The 16,668-nt window shown below is 37.5% G+C and overlaps 1 protein-coding gene across 6 annotated transcripts in view; it reads left to right on the top strand.

Annotated features, from left to right (window-relative positions):
- FBXL4 (F-box and leucine rich repeat protein 4) overlaps window positions 1–16,668 on the top strand; it is a 66,962-nt gene that overhangs the window by 20,616 nt on the left and 29,678 nt on the right. For 2 of the 6 annotated variants that reach the window (XM_079780415.1, XM_079780419.1), the window contains exons 4-5: window positions 10,038–10,404; window positions 15,728–15,972. In XM_079780415.1, the coding sequence (XP_079636541.1) occupies window positions 10,038–10,404; window positions 15,728–15,972 (612 nt within the window). Of the gene's footprint in view, window positions 1–1,131; window positions 1,290–10,037; window positions 10,405–15,727; window positions 15,973–16,668 lie in introns of all 6 variants that reach the window. The other 4 variants (XM_079780418.1, XM_079780420.1, XM_079780416.1 and 1 more) reach the window with 3 other exon arrangements.

Here is a 16,668-nt window from a genome sequence, read left to right on the forward strand (position 1 = left end):
TCTTCATACCCTTAACACCTCACATCATAATATTCAGAGATTGTGCAATTTGTGTGTCACAGAATTTACTATTTACATAATTAATTTGCATAGCAGTGCCTCTTTATTTCTCTTTCTCTTGTTTTTGTAGTTCAACCTGCTGGCTTTTTAATATATAATTATTTGACTAGTATATTCACATGTTTCATTAACCTAAAAAGTGCATAATTTTAAAAAGTACCCTGTTCTCCACGAGCCTGGGACTCATCTCTCCCTCCCTGAAAAAATACAAGAAATTCCACTTTTATCCACTTCCTTTGCATTTTTCCAGAGTTTATTTATATAAATACAAGCAAATACAAATATAGTCGTATTCTCTTTATACACAAAAATAAGCACACTGTTCATATTGTTTTGTACCTTGTTTCATTTAGTAGTACATATTGGATCTTTTCATAGAAGTGCAAAGAGTGCTTACTCATTCTTTTCTACAGTTGCAAGTAATGCACAATGTATGTGTACCCCACCTTGTTAACTACTCCCCTATTGATGAGTGCTCAGTTGTTTCCATACTTTTGCTGTTATAAACTTCAAGACAGTATATAACCTTGTCATGAGTCACTTCACATGTGTGCACATGTGTGATAAATTCCCAGGGTTGCTGGGCCAAGTTTCTCTGCATTTGTAATTTTAATATATAGGGTCAACTCTACCTCCAAAGAGGCTCTACCTATTTATATTTCCAGTAGCAATTTATGTGCATACATGTTTTGCCAAAGCCCCACCTACAGAGTGTGTTAATACATTTTAATATTTTTGTCAATTTGGTAAGTAAAAAAGTCTCATGTTAATTTTAAGTTAAAATTATTATCTGAGATTGAATATCTTCTTATGTTTAAGAATCGTTGATATTTCCTTTTCCTTGAGCTATCCGATTATATTATTTGCCCATTTTTCTATTACTTGTTGATATTATCACTTTTTAGATCTTTATTTCACTTTATTAATTTATTCATTAAATATTTGTGTGTCTACCATGTATTAAGCATTATGCTGGTTATTAAGGTACAACAAAGAACCAAATAGACAGAATCCCTGCCCTTGAGTTTATTCTAGCCCCAGAGCAGTTTGTTGGCACCTGTTAAATTGTAGGACCCCAGGTGCCAGTGGAGAAGCAGTAGGGGCAGGGATCAGCTGCCCCCTGACATACTGCTTCTTTGACTTCCCTGTCCCCTCAACTCCGAGGAACAACTCCCAGCCACCCAGGAAACAAATGCAGAGCACAGCTCAACTGAAGCTGGAGACTGCTGGTATGATCTTTATTGTTCTTTTCAGAACTGCCTTGATAATTCATTGTGAAGGATATTATTAATGAATCAAATTACTTTAAAAAAATCTTTGTTATTGAAAGTATTACACATGTCCCCTTTTTTCCCCCATTGACCCCTTCTAGTTTACCCTCACCCCCCACCCTAGATCTTCACCACACTGTTGTCTGTGTCCATGGGTTAAACATATAAGCATACAAGTCCTTTGGTTGATCTCTTCCCACATACCCACCCACCCCTGCTTTTCCTCTGAGATTCGACAGTCTGAATCAAATTATTTTAAACACAAAAAAACAGCATCTTTTAATATACAGGTGTGTTTTTTTTTCTAAGAGGAAATAAAATTACTTTGGGCAGAATCCTTTCTTATATAAGAATTGGTTTTTTGGACTCTGTCATTCTTTGCCTTGTTCCTACAAAGTTATCCACCTTTTTCTTAAAATGCTAACCAAATTTAGAGATTAAAAATCTATGAAACATGTAATGTCTTTCCTCTAATCTTTATGCTCTTGGTTCTTAGGTGAGAGCTCTAATGTGTGATAGTGACTAAAGTGACAGCTTTATTTACAGTGATATCTAATGTACTTAACTCATTTTTAGCTTTATTCTACAGAAAATACCATTACATTTTAGGAGAGAAAGAATCTAACCAACATTTATTATTGCAGAATAGAAGCGGTTCTTTTTAATTTTCCTGATTATGAAATCAATAGATGTTTCATTGTTTAAAAAGCTTGTTAGGAAATAGAAAAAAAAAGAAAAGAAAAGAAAAAATATACAGGGGCAAAAACACTTCACAATCTTCTGCCTGGATTCGGTAACTGTTCTCATTTTGTTGAATTTTTTTTTGGACAGTCAGAAACATTGTTTGCTCTGCCAGTTCAGTCTGAGAACAAAACAGAAAGCCAGACAAATATGGCTTGTGTTTTTTTGAGTTTACAGGCCAGCATGGAAGAGGACCCTGAGATTATAGAGAACATGTGTTGGTGGAAGAGCCTCATTCATTGGGCTCAGGGAAGTTTTCACCGCGGAAGTGACTTTGAGACTGAGGATCGAGGAGGCTTTAGTTTGGATGGGAAAGGTGACTTTGAGACTGAGGATCGAGGAGGCTTTAGTTTGGATGAGAGAGAAGAGCACATGCAAAGGTGAAATAATGAGCTGAGCTCTTGGGGTTTGAAGAAGTGAGAGTCCCAGAGTGTAGGAAATGAACTATTGAAGTGCCACAAGCATGGAAGTGCCATTCTTAAGCTCTAGAGTCGTGACTTCCAGACTTTGGGATGTCATAGAGTGCTTGGGTCCAGTTTCCCAGAAGCAGACCTTGAGAAGACTATTCCTATGCAAGTGATTTGTTATGGAAATCCTCTTGGAGAGACCAGTATGGGAGTGGGAAAAACGCTTTGGGGAAGGGAAGAAGTCAAGCAAGGATGCAATTTCATGTGTGCAGTCCCAGTCAGCCTGGAGGCAAAGTTTCTAGAGAGATGGGCTCTCACATTGCTGCACCTGTCTGTGTCAGCTATAGGCTATGGGAATGGAAATCTTTCAGGCACAGACCACACCCTGGCTGAAGAGCCTCCCCCAGTCAGTTCTCTGAAGGCTGGAGGTAGAAGCCCTTAGTTGAAGCAAGCAGAGCACAGGTAGGAAAAGTCAGCTACGAGAGTGAACCTAATAGTAATGATAATAAAAATTAGAGAACTGATACAGGGTTGTCAGATTATTTACTTAGCTAAATAAACATGTATTAAAAAGGCAAACAAATGAAATACCAACATCATTTATTATCACCATCATCTCATAGTAAAACCTCAGTTTATACTAAGAAATTAGCACAATCAGAATCTTGAAAAAAGAACAGTTGGCAATTTTACATGTATATATGTGCATATATATATATATATATATATATATATATAATCTTTATTTTTTACATTTAGCCATGGAAACCTCCATCACACACTATTGTTTGGGAATTGCTGGACTATACTGCCTATAATTAATTGAGCACCTGGTTTTATGCCAACCTTAGGAGGTAGTAACTGAGAGTGTGAATTGGAGTAGCTCAGGAGTTTGTTTGCAGAAAATGGACTTGTAGTCCCAGGACATTAAGAATTTAAAAGCAGCCTTTCCCCATTTCGTCCAGTTGCATTTCCTTGTTCAAAGAGTAAAGTAGAAAAGTTAGAGTCTATAAGGTCTCAAAGTCTTCTGACTTCTTGCCTAGCGCCCTATTAAGGGGAAAGAAAATAAGGTAGTATAGAGTGTCCTGATCCTGAGGATAAGATCTTCATGGGCGCTGGTGTAAGAGGCAGAAAATAGGCTAGCGCAGGGTTACACACTGGAAGAAAGATACAGAGGAATAAAATGACTAATTGAGGTCAGTAAAAAACTGATGGGAATAAAGTTATTTGGGGATAAAATTTAGTGGTATGGATCTCTTCTGGGTGTTTTTTGTTTTTTAGTATTAAAAGCATTTTAACCACATAATAGTGAAGTTAAGAAAGCAAGGAGAAAGAAAGTGGCTGTTGTGCAGAGAATGTACTGCCAAAAGGAGTTGCTTAATGAAGCAACGATTTCATGAATTGGTAATGGGATAATCTCATTGACTTTGTGGGCCAACAAGCATGATCTTGCCATTTAAGTCAGAGTTGACCAGACCCTTTACTGGTTGATTCTTTTTAAAGCAGCTGCCAGTTTGTTAGTTCCAATTAGAGATGGGCTGGGAGGCAAGGAGTGAGTAGGTACACCCATCAGAGTACTATTCCTTTTTCCTTGTTGTGTTCCTGTCCTTTCCTGTTGCTTTCACTTGCGCCTGGTGAAATAGAAGAGCCTTGGCAAGAGAACTTTCTTTTTGCTGGCGACTAGATATGCTTACTAATCAGGAGAACGTTTGGTTATATGGAAGCTTTTTGCATTTATATGCTGGGCTTCCAACCTGAATACATAGGAAACTTGCTTTCATGTGTTTCTATTAATCAACATCTCTCTTCCTCTCTTCTCTACCTGCTGCTTCCAGTGAACCCTAGAGAGACTTTCTCAGTGGGGTCACAACAGGTCAGGAGTCACACAGAGTGGCTTGTTTCTTAATTTCCAACCACTGGACACATAGTAGGCATTTAGTGCAACCAACAGAAGGAGAAATAGGTGTGCTGGTGAAGAGAGTGCTGTTGGTTATCATTCCAGAATTAAGTGCTCTGAATGCAGATTGAAGCAGAGCCTGAAAGGGATTCCAAGCTGAGTTCTGCATGTGTGTTATTATAGACTAGTGGCCCGGTGCACGAAATTCGTGCACATTAAAAGGGAATTAATTAGAGGAAATATTTTAATATTGCTATTTGCCCTTTCTCGTAATAGAAATGTCAGAGATGAAAGAAAATTAGTAAAATGTATATGAAAATCTTCCTCCTGTCAAAGTCTGGGGTGCATCGTGGGACCCAGAATCAAGTCCCTGCTCACCCATGCATGCCTCAAAATTGCGCGAGACCTGACCTGGCTGGCCCCACCCCCGTCAAGTCCTGCTGGGCGGGGGGCGCAGCCTCAGGTCCCCTGGCCTGGCGCTGGCTGGGCGGGGGGCGCAGCCTCAGGTCCCCCAGCACACCTTCAGGTTCCCCAGCCCAGTAACCGTGGCGGGGGATGTGGCCTCAGGTCTCCCAGCCCAGCACCAGGGCGGAGGGCATGGCCTGAGGTCCCCAGGCCTGGGCCGGGGCAGGGAGCATGCTTTGAGGTCCCCTGTCAAGCCCTTCCAGGCAGGGGACGCGGCCTGAGGTCCCCCGGCCCAGCACCAGGGTGGGGGGCGCACCTTGAGGTCTCCCGTGAAGCCCCGCTGTGTGGGCGGTGTGGCCTGAGGTCCCCTGTCAAGCCCTGGCCCGGTGCCGGGGCAAGGGGCGTGGCCCGAGGTCCCCCGGCCTGGTGCCGGGACAGGGGGCGTGGCCTGAGCTCCCCTGTCAAGCCCCACCGGGCGGGGGATGCAGCCTCAGATCCCCTGCCCTGGCCCAGCGCCACGTAGCCTCAGGTCCCTGTTGATTGCTCCTTAAGGCTGGTTACAGGAACTCGGCCTCTGCTGTGGGTGCAGCCATCTTGTGTTACGGAAACTCCCACCCCCCACCCCCCCAACCCCACCCCCACCTTGGCTGTGGGCGCCGCCATCTTTGTTGCGGCATGATGGTCAGTTTGCATATTCCCTCTTTATTAGATTAGATTTAAAATACTTACATAGAACGTTAGAGTTTGGCAGGTTTGTCCAGTAGATAAATATATTGTGTGAGCATATATAGTAAGCATGTAAATATACAGACTACAAAGGTCATGACTTAAAGCAGTTTCATCACATCAACACTTATTAAAAACATTGGTACTTTCTCGTAGAAAAGTGTATGTATGTATCTGTGTATGCATATGTACATTTGTTTACATTTGCTTGCTTGTTCTCACTACTCTTCAAGATTCTGACTTGAGTTTTCTGGAATAAAAAATATTGTTATATTCTTGTTTGATAAAATAGATACCTTTCTCTTTCTAACTTTGAAATAATGTATTCTAGTTCTATCAGGAATTTTAAACAAAAGTTCACTTTAATTCAGTATTCCCAAATCAATTTCTGTTTTGTCTCATAGTTAATGTTAATTTAATCAAATGGCACAAACCTATAAAATAATTTTTCCATCTTTTAAATCATTTTTCTTTACTTTGTAGGTTATCAAGAAAGTTCAAAAAATGTATAAATAAACTAATGATACTTGAAAGTTTTTTTATGTTTAGGTACAATTTTAAATATTTCTAAAAACTGATAGGATATATTGTTCTACTTTAAGTATGCTACCATATTTACAATTTATGATATGTGTATAACTAAATACAGGGTGGGTCAAAAGTGGGTTTAGATTTCATATGGAAAATAATCCAATAATTAATAATAATACAAGAATAAACTCTGTTTTGCATACTCACAACTGTAAACCTATGTTTGCCTCACCCTGTATATAATGTTCATGCTACATAGAAGTCAGAAGCAAGAATGGTGCTAAAATAACATTAACCCTGATATACTAGACATGTTAAGGAAGTCTATTTAAAGCATCATCTTTACATCCCTGTGACTATTTTGTAACTACCAATTTGTACTTCTTATATCCCTTCACTTTTTTCTTCCATACAGTATATGGCTCACTATGAAATTAGAGATTATTTTTAAATATAAATAATGATTTCATTGATCATTGTTATATACAATTGGCATATGCTTCTTTGAAAGCAGTTTGTTGTCTTTATTGAGAGACCTAAAAATGTTCTTAGTCTTTGACATAAAATAGTCAATATAGTCAGTAATATTGTGATAACTATGTACGGTGCCAGTGGGTACTAGAAATATCAGGGGGAACACTGTGTAAAATAGAGGATTATCTAACTACTTTGCTGTGCACCTGAAACTAATATAAAACCATATTGAAAATAAACTATAATTGAAAAATAAAAACTTTAAAAATTATTTTTAAATGTTAAAAAATAAAAGTAAAGCATCATTTTCACATTGTCTATTCTACAAGGTAGATAGAGAGGACTAGTACATTATTATTATTAGTTTAATCCTCACCCAAAGATATTTTTTCATTGATTTTCAGAGAGATTGTAAAGGAGGGGGGAAAGAGGAAAGAGAGAGCGAAGGGAAAGAGAAACATTGATGTGAGAGACACACATCGATTGGTTGCCTCCTGCACGTGCCCTGACCCCTATGGGGGGTGGAGGGAGGTGGGGGAATCGAACCTGCAACCCAAGCATGTGCCCTTGACCAGGAATCTAACACTCCATTCTTCTGTGTGCAGGCCAAGGCTCTAACCACTGAGCCATGCCAGACTGGGCTATTTTTTTAATTTAAATTTTATTTTTCAGTTACATTTTACATTTAATATTATTTTGTATTAGTTTCAGGTGTACAGCATAGAGGTCAGATGATCATATACTTTACAAAGTGTTTCCCCCATATTTCTAATATCACATGGCTCCATACATAGTTATTACAATATTATTGACTATATTCCCTATGTTGTATTTTATATCCCCATGACTATTTTAATACATTATTAAAATAGCATATTTCTGTTCTAATCACTGCTTTTCTTTAAGCTTATATTTGTGATTTTATAATGTAATTTACATTATACTGCAAATCAAGCTATACATGAAGAACATGCTCATGTATTTATTGCAAAGGACCTGGCAGAGGTGATTTCTGTATTAAATTTTCAATGTTTCTATTAAGCCTCATAAAAACTCACTGAAGCTAAAAACTAGGCTGGTTTAGTCCACATGTACTGTGAACCAGTACAGGCAATTATTTCAGATTCCTCAGTGGTCCTTATTTCTTGGACATGAGTTGTTCCTCCAGCATCATCTGATATCATTTTACAGTAGCAAGAAAAAGATGAGTAAAACCAAAGTTTGAATTTTCTCATGCATTCCACCATTTACCTCACGATTCTTGGAAATATACTGTCCAGAAATAGGAATACATTCTCCCACCAACATGGTTTTAAATGTTTAATACTTCTGTTCCCTTGTACCTATATGGCTAGCTCTGTTTAACCACGGAGATTTACATTAGAGTGTTCAAATAATTGCATTGTTAAGAACCCTCAAGATTTTTGCAGTTAACATTTGGGATCATGTCTTAGGTTTAGACAGGCATTCCAAATTTGCTTTCCTACCTTGTCACAGGAAGAAGAAAATGCCTAGCCTGCTTTCCTTTTCTCTTTAAATCTGCCACAACCGGCTTTATTCCCTAGAATTCTTCCCCTGCCCCCAACACTGGGTATAGAGTGGGAACAATCTCTGGATACAAATATTGTCTCTGAATACAAATAGTAACAGGTTCTTTATGTTTGATGAGTTTTATTACTAATTTTCAGTAAAGAATCAACAAAATTAGCAAATATGGGGGGTTAAAACGTTTCTAGAAACTGCAAAAGTTCCTATTGTTATGATTAGTGTTATCTTTGCTAAAATCCCCATTGAGGTTCTGTCTTATGCTTTTATTCTTAAAGTTAGAAATTACCATACTTGCCCTTCTTGCTCCCATCATGACCTGAAGACCATCAGGATTCCTGCGTCTATTTCAGTTTCCTAAACACCTTTCCATAATCAGTTTTTACTTAGATATAATAGGTCATTTACTTAAATAAACGGGAAAAGGGGAAAATCTTCATATGATTAATAAGTGTATAAAACAGTTTAAGTGTTAATAATCACTGAATTGTATATTAGGTAATACAAAGCTATGTCTCACTATGAAAGTAAAGATTATTTTTAAACATAAATAATGATTTCATTGGTCATTGTTATATACTATGGTATATGCTTCTTTGAAAGCAGTTTGTTGTATATATTGAGAAACTTAAAAATATTGTTAGCCTTTGACATAAAATCTTTGTTAAAAAATTCTGCTACCTAAAGTAAATTAGAAATAGAGGAAAGGTGTTTATTGAAGTATTTTCTATATTTCTAACTTTCTCTGATATATTAGAAAACAATATTAGAGAAATGGTTACATATGACAAATATGAAAATATTATAATAGTATATACTTAATGGTGATATGTTATAAGAAATCTTTAAGTAATTTTGGAAAATAGTTTTATAAGAAGACTTATGTGCTGTAATACTTTCAACAATAAAGATAAATTTTAAAAAACCTGACGACTTATATGAAGAGATGGAATAGGAGTTGGGCCTTGAATATAGGATAATCTGTAGGTTGGGTATTTCATTGGGGGTAGACAACATGAGTAAAGACACAAAGTTGGAAATAAGTTTATTTTCTGGAAAGTAATGATTAATCTCGCAGTAAAGGAGGGGTTCATTTGGGAGAAATTGGAGAAAATGTTACTCATCATTACATGTTAGATACTTGCTAAGTACTGAGGGTACAAGTATGACTAAGAGGAAAATTAAGACTTTAGGTAAAGGCACTCTGTACCTGCCTACACCAAAAATTATAGCTAGTTAGTAGGATATTGTATCATAGAGGGCTCTGTGGGTTTTACCAAGAAGTTTGCATTTTATCCCTTCAGCCAGTGGTCCTCAGGGTGCCTGGTTACTCCACACTCCTCTCTTTCCCCAACTCAAAATTTATAGCTAGTTAGAAGGATATTGTATAAACAATTCAGACTATCTCCCTTCCAAATTGGTGGGTATTTCAGGTAATGGCAATTTAAAAGAAGGACATATGTAAAAGACAATTTCATGAAAATTAAAAAAAAAACACACAATGAGTGGATAAAAATATCAAAGATAATGAAAGTTTTGATTTTATATGATATTAGTAACAGAAATGGTAAAGCTGGAAAAGAAGACCTTTGTGAGGCAAGATGATCAGTTTAGTTTTCACAGTTGGTTGAAGACTTGCACACAGGAGAGCTGTATTTATCCTGTGTGCTTTATTCTTACTTAGCTTTTTCTAGAAAAATGAATGTTGTTCTTCCTATACCTCTAACTATTCCAGTTTTTAATGTGAAATCTCCAAAAAAGACTTTCCAGGGAGTTGTAAAAGTAACTTAAGTAGTAAAAATATTTAAGCAATAAGGTCTATGGCATTTAGTTCTTAAGTTTTTTTTTCATGTACTGGAAACAGTACTTGTATTTGATTCTCTTCACCTTATTTAATGTCTTTGCTTCACACTGTAACATATTGGGCATGGGACCATAACCTTAAGGTAACAGTAAATCTCATTCTAAACTCTATTATAGGGAAGTTTCTTTCTTTAGCAGATGGGAGATTCTTTGGTCAGAGAGACCTACGAAGGTGAATGCTTCCCAGGCTCGCCAGTTTAAACCTTGTATTAAGCAGATAAATTTTCCCACAAATCTTATACGGCTGGAAGTAAATAGTTCTCTTCTGGATTATTACACTGAATTAGATGCAGTTGTATTGCATGGTATGAAGGACAAGCCAGTACTTTCTCTCAAGACTTCACTTATTGACATGAATGATCTAGAAGAAGATGACTATGAAGAAAACAATGATTGTGGAATGGACAATCTTAACAAAAAGCTTAGCAGCACTGCCCTCAGGGAAGGGCCAAATAATGGATATTTTGACAAACTACCTTATGAGGTAAGTCAAATTTATTCAGTAGCCATATTGCAAATAACACAATAATTTTTTAAAGTTTAGGTATTAATATTTATTTTGCTAGATACTAGAGAAATAGAAGTATTGGTGAGGTATACATAACCTGATATTGTATATTTTGATTTTGGAAAAACTAGACAAAATTATGTTGAGTAATTTCACCACTTTGGTTTTGGATTGACTTTAATAATTTTGGTTAAACTACTAAAAATATGTTGTTATATCACTGATTAAAAATAAGCAAACTACATAAACCAGTAATAAATTATATTCCACTACAATTCATAATTATACAATATAAATATGGACAATATGTGCTTAACTTTATACCAGTTAAGTTAAAGATGATTTGCAATTAAAAATAAGAGGACTAATAAGATTGCAAGAGGAATGCTTAATCTATTTAATAGTCCGAAGTTTCTCCAAGTGTCATTTATTTTTCTATGCCAACTCTATTCTGTATCCTTCTAACTAGCTATAATTTTTGATCTGGGCAGGTACAGAGTGCCTTTACCTAATGTCTTGTTTTCTGTGTGTCTCTGTAAGGGCATTTCTGCGGTATATTTAACATCCCTGGCTCCCAGGCATCAAATGCCAGTAGCATACCCTCTGGGGGTGGGAGTAGGGCCTGGCATTTCGGTACCTGGCTGAGAACTGCTGTGTGGTTAAAAATAATACAATAAAAAAATTTTTTTAAAGAAAAATTTATAACCTCAAATTTTAACCATTTCAGACTATCTCCCAAATTGGTGGTTATTTCAGGTTTCATTGTAATGACACATGTAGCTTAACTTGTGTAGAACAATAAGATAACCTCTCGAATGCCTCTCAGTAACTATAATGCCTGTGTAACATTCTATAGTTAAAATGATATTTTACAGTTACTTCCTGAGAAGTAGCTAAAATTTCCACATAAAGGCAAATTAAAGGATCCAAGATAATTCAGTCCATAAGCCATGGGACCAGGATCCAACCCAGGCCTTCTAGGTCAAGCTTTGTGTTATGGGAAGGAAACTTCTCAGATTGGACAAGACCCTCTGGCCCTTACCGGAAGGGAGAGGGGAAGATGAAGGGAGAGTTAAGTTGGGGAAGGAGAGGAGTTTGGGATAGTGACAGTGTTGTTCCCCAGGGATCCCATGAGAATTTGTCCTGGCAGCAGTGGGAGCAGTTCATCTGGAGGAAACGAAATCACTTCTTTGATTCTTACCCATTTCCTAAAACTACAAAATAGAAATTTAAATTCAGCAAATCTGTTTTAAACAGTTTATTGAATTTTATCCAGACCTGACAAAATGCTTGACACATAGCATTTAAATGAATAAGTGAGAGGAAGTTCAGAGAGAAGGAAGAGAATTCACAGAGGTAAGAAGTGAAAGTGTGTGACCTGTTTGGGAACTCCAGCATTTCAGTAGGGCTGGATCAGGATTAGATAGCAGAAGCTATAAGAGATGAAATTGGATGCAGGCTCAGGGCTGCCTCCCTGCAGAACTCCACAGGACACCATTCCCACCGAAGACAGTGATTGGGACATCCTAGCCTTGGCTGTGTCCAGCCTACTCTGCTGTTTCATAGAGGGCCCTGTGGGTTTTACCAAGAGGTTTGCATTTTCTCCTTTTAGCCAGGGATCCTCAGAGTGCCCTGTTATTCCAGTACACAGCAACATCAGTTGGGGAAGTCATTCATACTTTAAACTTTATAAATAATTCACTTTTCTGTATTTGTAATTTCACACTCACTTTCTTGTATTCTTTTGTAGTCTTCATAGGCTTTTTTTTTTTTTTTGAGTGGGAGAGAAAGTGTAGAATACTAACTAACATTCCAGGAATTATCTTTACTATGTAGACACTTTTGCATATGCTTTGGCCCACAATTATGTAATTGCCCAGGAGTTCAGTATCATGTAAACTTTGTGTTTCATATGTGTCATGATATAAAAAAAGATTGTGGACATTTTCTGTAGTCAGTAGGAAACATTGAAGGTTTTATTTATTTAAAAAGGGGGAATAACAAAATGAGATTTCTGTCTTAGATTACTCTGTTGGTAAATGAAGAATAGACCAAAAGGGGATCAGGGACACCAGTTAGGAAGCTGCTGCAGTAATTTGGGCAAGAAATTATGAAGCCTTGTGTATTGGAAGTTTTGGAAAGGAGATGAGTGGGAAAAGTACTCCAGAGATGTAGAAGGTAGAAATCATAGGTAACTAGTGAATATGGAGACGAAAGAGAACATCAGAGGGACTTAAGGTTTCTGGTTGAAATGACTCAGTGGGTGGACATGCCATTAATCACAAAACAGTGGGTGAAGGTGGGAAGGACATCCTAACTTTGAGGTGCCTGTGATTCATCAAAGCAGGCTTGTTGGGTTGGGGACAATAGTTTGAAACTCAGGAGGAAGGTCTGATTTTATATTTGAGTGATTCTACTCAAGAGAGGAAAGGGACACCATCCTATATAATAAAAGCCTAATATGCTAAGTATCTGGTCATCCAGGCAGCCGTTCAACTAATCAAAGCGTAATACACTAATAATATGCTAAGGCCACTCAACTGCTCGCTATGACGTGCACTGACCACCAGGGGGCAGACAGTCGACTGGTCGATCAGTCGCTATGACGTGCACTGACCACTAGGGGGCAGACACTCCGACCAGTAGGTTAGCTTGCTGCTGGGGTCCAGCCAATCAGGACTGAGCGAGACAGGCCGGACACGCCCTATAGCCCTCCCGCGGTCCCTCCCCGGCTGGCCAACCTCCTGTGTCCCTCCCCGGTCCCAGTTGTGCACTGGTGGAGTCCCTCGGCCTGGCCTGTGCCCTCTTGAAATTTGGGACCCCTCAGGCGATGTTGGAGAGCCAGTTTTGGCCCAATCCCACAGGCCAGGCAGAGGGACACCACTGGTGCATGAATTTAGTGCACCGGGCCTCTAGTGGTAGTTAAAATTGACCAATGAAACTCTGTAAAGTGTGAACAAAGGACCAAGAATAGAATTCTGGGATACTAACATCTAAGAATCTCGTAGAGGAAGACAAGTCAGAAAAGGCACTTAGGACAAATATGAGATTGTCTTAAAAACAAAGTGCTAGGAAGCTAAGTATAGAAAACAAGTGCCCACAGGCTTTGGTTGTTGAGGGGTCTTTGATAATCCTTTACCATGATCAGTTTAGTGGAGCCATGCCATAGGGTGAAAATGAGAAAACCTTACTATATTTGGTTAAGGCTTCAAGGAGGGAGGAAGGAGCAGAGACAAAACTTGCCAAGTCTCTACATTTAAGCAGAAAAAATAATTCTGTTAATATACTGTAACTGTGGGCTGTAACATGGGTAAGACTGTCTTATAATGACTAATGACTAATACTGGCATGCTAACACTCCACCCTTTTGTGTCACACTCAAAAAAGGGCATATCAACATGAGGGAGTGTATGTAGTTATGGGTATATCTCTTCTAACTTACCTTTTAAAAGGAGAAAAAACAGGTGAGTGGTATGGTAGAGGATGCAGCAGAGAGAGAAAGTTTCCATTTGTGATGTAGGTTGGGAGAGCTTTCAGCATGTTTATATGCTGAAGGGAAGGAGCAATAGAGAGGGAAAGCTTCCCAAACATGCAGGGGGTTTAATCAAAACTACGAAGTCATGTAGAGGAAACCCGGAGATAGAAGCAGTAGTCCTCGAGGTCATTAATTAGCCATGATGAAAGCAGTGTGCCATGTACAGAGGGAATGATCTCACGGTGAATAAAAAGAAAAACTCTTTAAAAAAAATGTTACCCAAATTATTTAAAGGTAATGCAGATTATTTCAAGGGGGGAAATCATACTTAAATATGTCAAGTGATCTAATGTTTTTATAGTTGAAAATAATTGTATTATGAGTAGAGTGGGTTTGAGGGCAGATAAATTGTGTTTTGGGAGTCGTTCCCAACACATCATGTCCTACATTCACTGTGGTATCAAATGGTACTTTATTCAGGCACACTCCAATGTAAAAGCACATTTTGACAGACACTAGATACTAGATTAGTAATGATTAATGGATGTTGTCTTGTAGGCCTGAAACCTGTTATCTTTTATTTAATCAAAATCCAAAAGTGTTTTTTCACATGTCACATGTCAATGTCATAGTCCCAGTGACTTTTCATTATTCTTTTTCTATTCTGATATTTGCTTAAAATGTAATATTAATTGTCATAGAGTGTTTTCACATAGTACACATCTTTTAATATTGGTGACTTTTGTTTGGAACAATGCCAGAAATTGCTGAGAGTTATTTAAATTACAAATCATCTGGAAAAAGTAAATTATGTATCCTCTGATACAGGGATATATTTAACTTTTAATGCCTCTTTGCACTAACTGCTTAAAATTATACTGAAATAACTTTTAACACTGTGGTTAAAAAAACAAATTTTTAATTCATTTTACAAATATTTAAGGTCCTACTGTTGCTGAGCTCAGGTAGCTCATAAGTTCTTTCAAACATTTAAGAAACAGATAAATCTATATTATTTCAACTCTTTTATAACATAAAGAAAAATAAAAGTTGTCACTGTTTTTAATGAAGCCAGTTTAACACTGTGGCACATAGAAAGAAAACTATTATCTATGTGGTCATCCCTCAGTATCCTCTGGGGATTGGTTCCAGCCCACCCCTCCATACCAAAATTCTCAGATGCTCAAGTCCCTTATATAAAATGGCATAGTATTTGCATATAACCTAAACACACCTTCTCATATACTTTAAATTACCTCTAGGTTACTTTTCCCCTTGGAGAGTATTATGCTAAGTGAAATAAGCCAGTCAGAGGAAGACCTATCTGTCTGTCTTTTCACCTAGTTTGCCTCTCACCCTTTAAGGCTGAACCTTCCTGATACAAGTCCTCTTTCATTTTGTGATGAGGCCCCTGTCTTGTGTTAGGCTCTAGTGGCAGCCTGTGCTTCTCTCTATCAAAGCTATTAAAACATGTCACTGTATTTACCAGTCCCCACTGTACTCTGAAAACTTTGAAAGTGGGAACTCTTTTCTCTCTATCACCAGTGTTTGATGTTTAGTAAATAGTGAATCTATGAAAATTTGTATTTTTCAACAGATTACCAAAATACATCTTTGCATTATAAAAAAATTAGTCTACTTGAGCTGAGTGTACTTTGAACATTTTGAAATGTAATTAAGTCTTAAGTAGGTATGGTTTCTTCTGTTTTGGATAATTCAGTTCAATGTTGATCTTTTTAGTATGTGAAAATAGTGTTATAAAATACATGATACTGTTGTTCTGTTTTTCAGTCTTGATGATACTGGTTTCTTTGTTTTATGTAGCTCATTCAACTGATTCTGAATCATCTTACACTACCAGACCTCTGCAGATTAGCACAGACTTGCAAACTGCTGAACCAGCATTGCTACGATCCTCTCCAGTACATCCATCTCAATCTGCAGCCTTACTGGGCAAAACTCAACGACACCTCCCTGGAGTTTCTGCAGGCTCGCTGCACTCTCGTCCAGTGGCTTAACTTATCTTGGACTGGCAATAGGGGCTTCATCTCTGTTGCAGGATTCAGCAGGTTAGTGCCAAGTTGTTGAGGTTATTTCACCAGCAGGCTGTACTTACTATGTAGTAGTTTCCACAATTAAGTTTGAAATCATATACTTTACAGAAATACAAAAGAAATACATTTTGTGCATCATCCTGTTCAGAATGCTTCTGCTTATAAAAGTGAATGAGTTTCACCTTTTCAGCTACACTTCATGATATAGGAAGGGAAACTATGCCCTTTACCTCATATTTTTAAAATCCCAAATAACTTTTAACAGAGCTCCTTTTTTTATTTCTATTTTTCCAGGACAGATGATTAACACATTTAAAAAACTATTTCTAAATCAAAATCCACCTCTCTAATGTGATTTGTCAGAAATGGAAAACAATTTATTATAGAACATTTTTAATTAAATCTTAATTACATGTGCAATACATCACCCAAATTTAGAAGCACATTTAAACTAATTATGTTGAAAATGCAATTGCATGCTAAAGAGGCGACCACACTTGCAGACCTGCCCAGGTGTTTCTGCTCCTTTCTATTTAAGCATTTAGTTTCTTTGCTATTAAATGTCACCTGTTAAACATGGTAAAGCTTGCATAAGTGCATATTCATTTAGTAATGCCAGAGTAATTTTTCTTATGGTACAAACAGGTGTTTTTCTCTTAACCTTGATGATGGTTATTCTCAGAGTGTGTTACAATCTAATCCCATCATTTC

Source organism: Cnephaeus nilssonii, assembly GCF_951640355.1.
Source record: "Cnephaeus nilssonii genome assembly, chromosome: 9".
NCBI lineage: Eukaryota > Metazoa > Chordata > Mammalia > Chiroptera > Vespertilionidae > Cnephaeus > Cnephaeus nilssonii.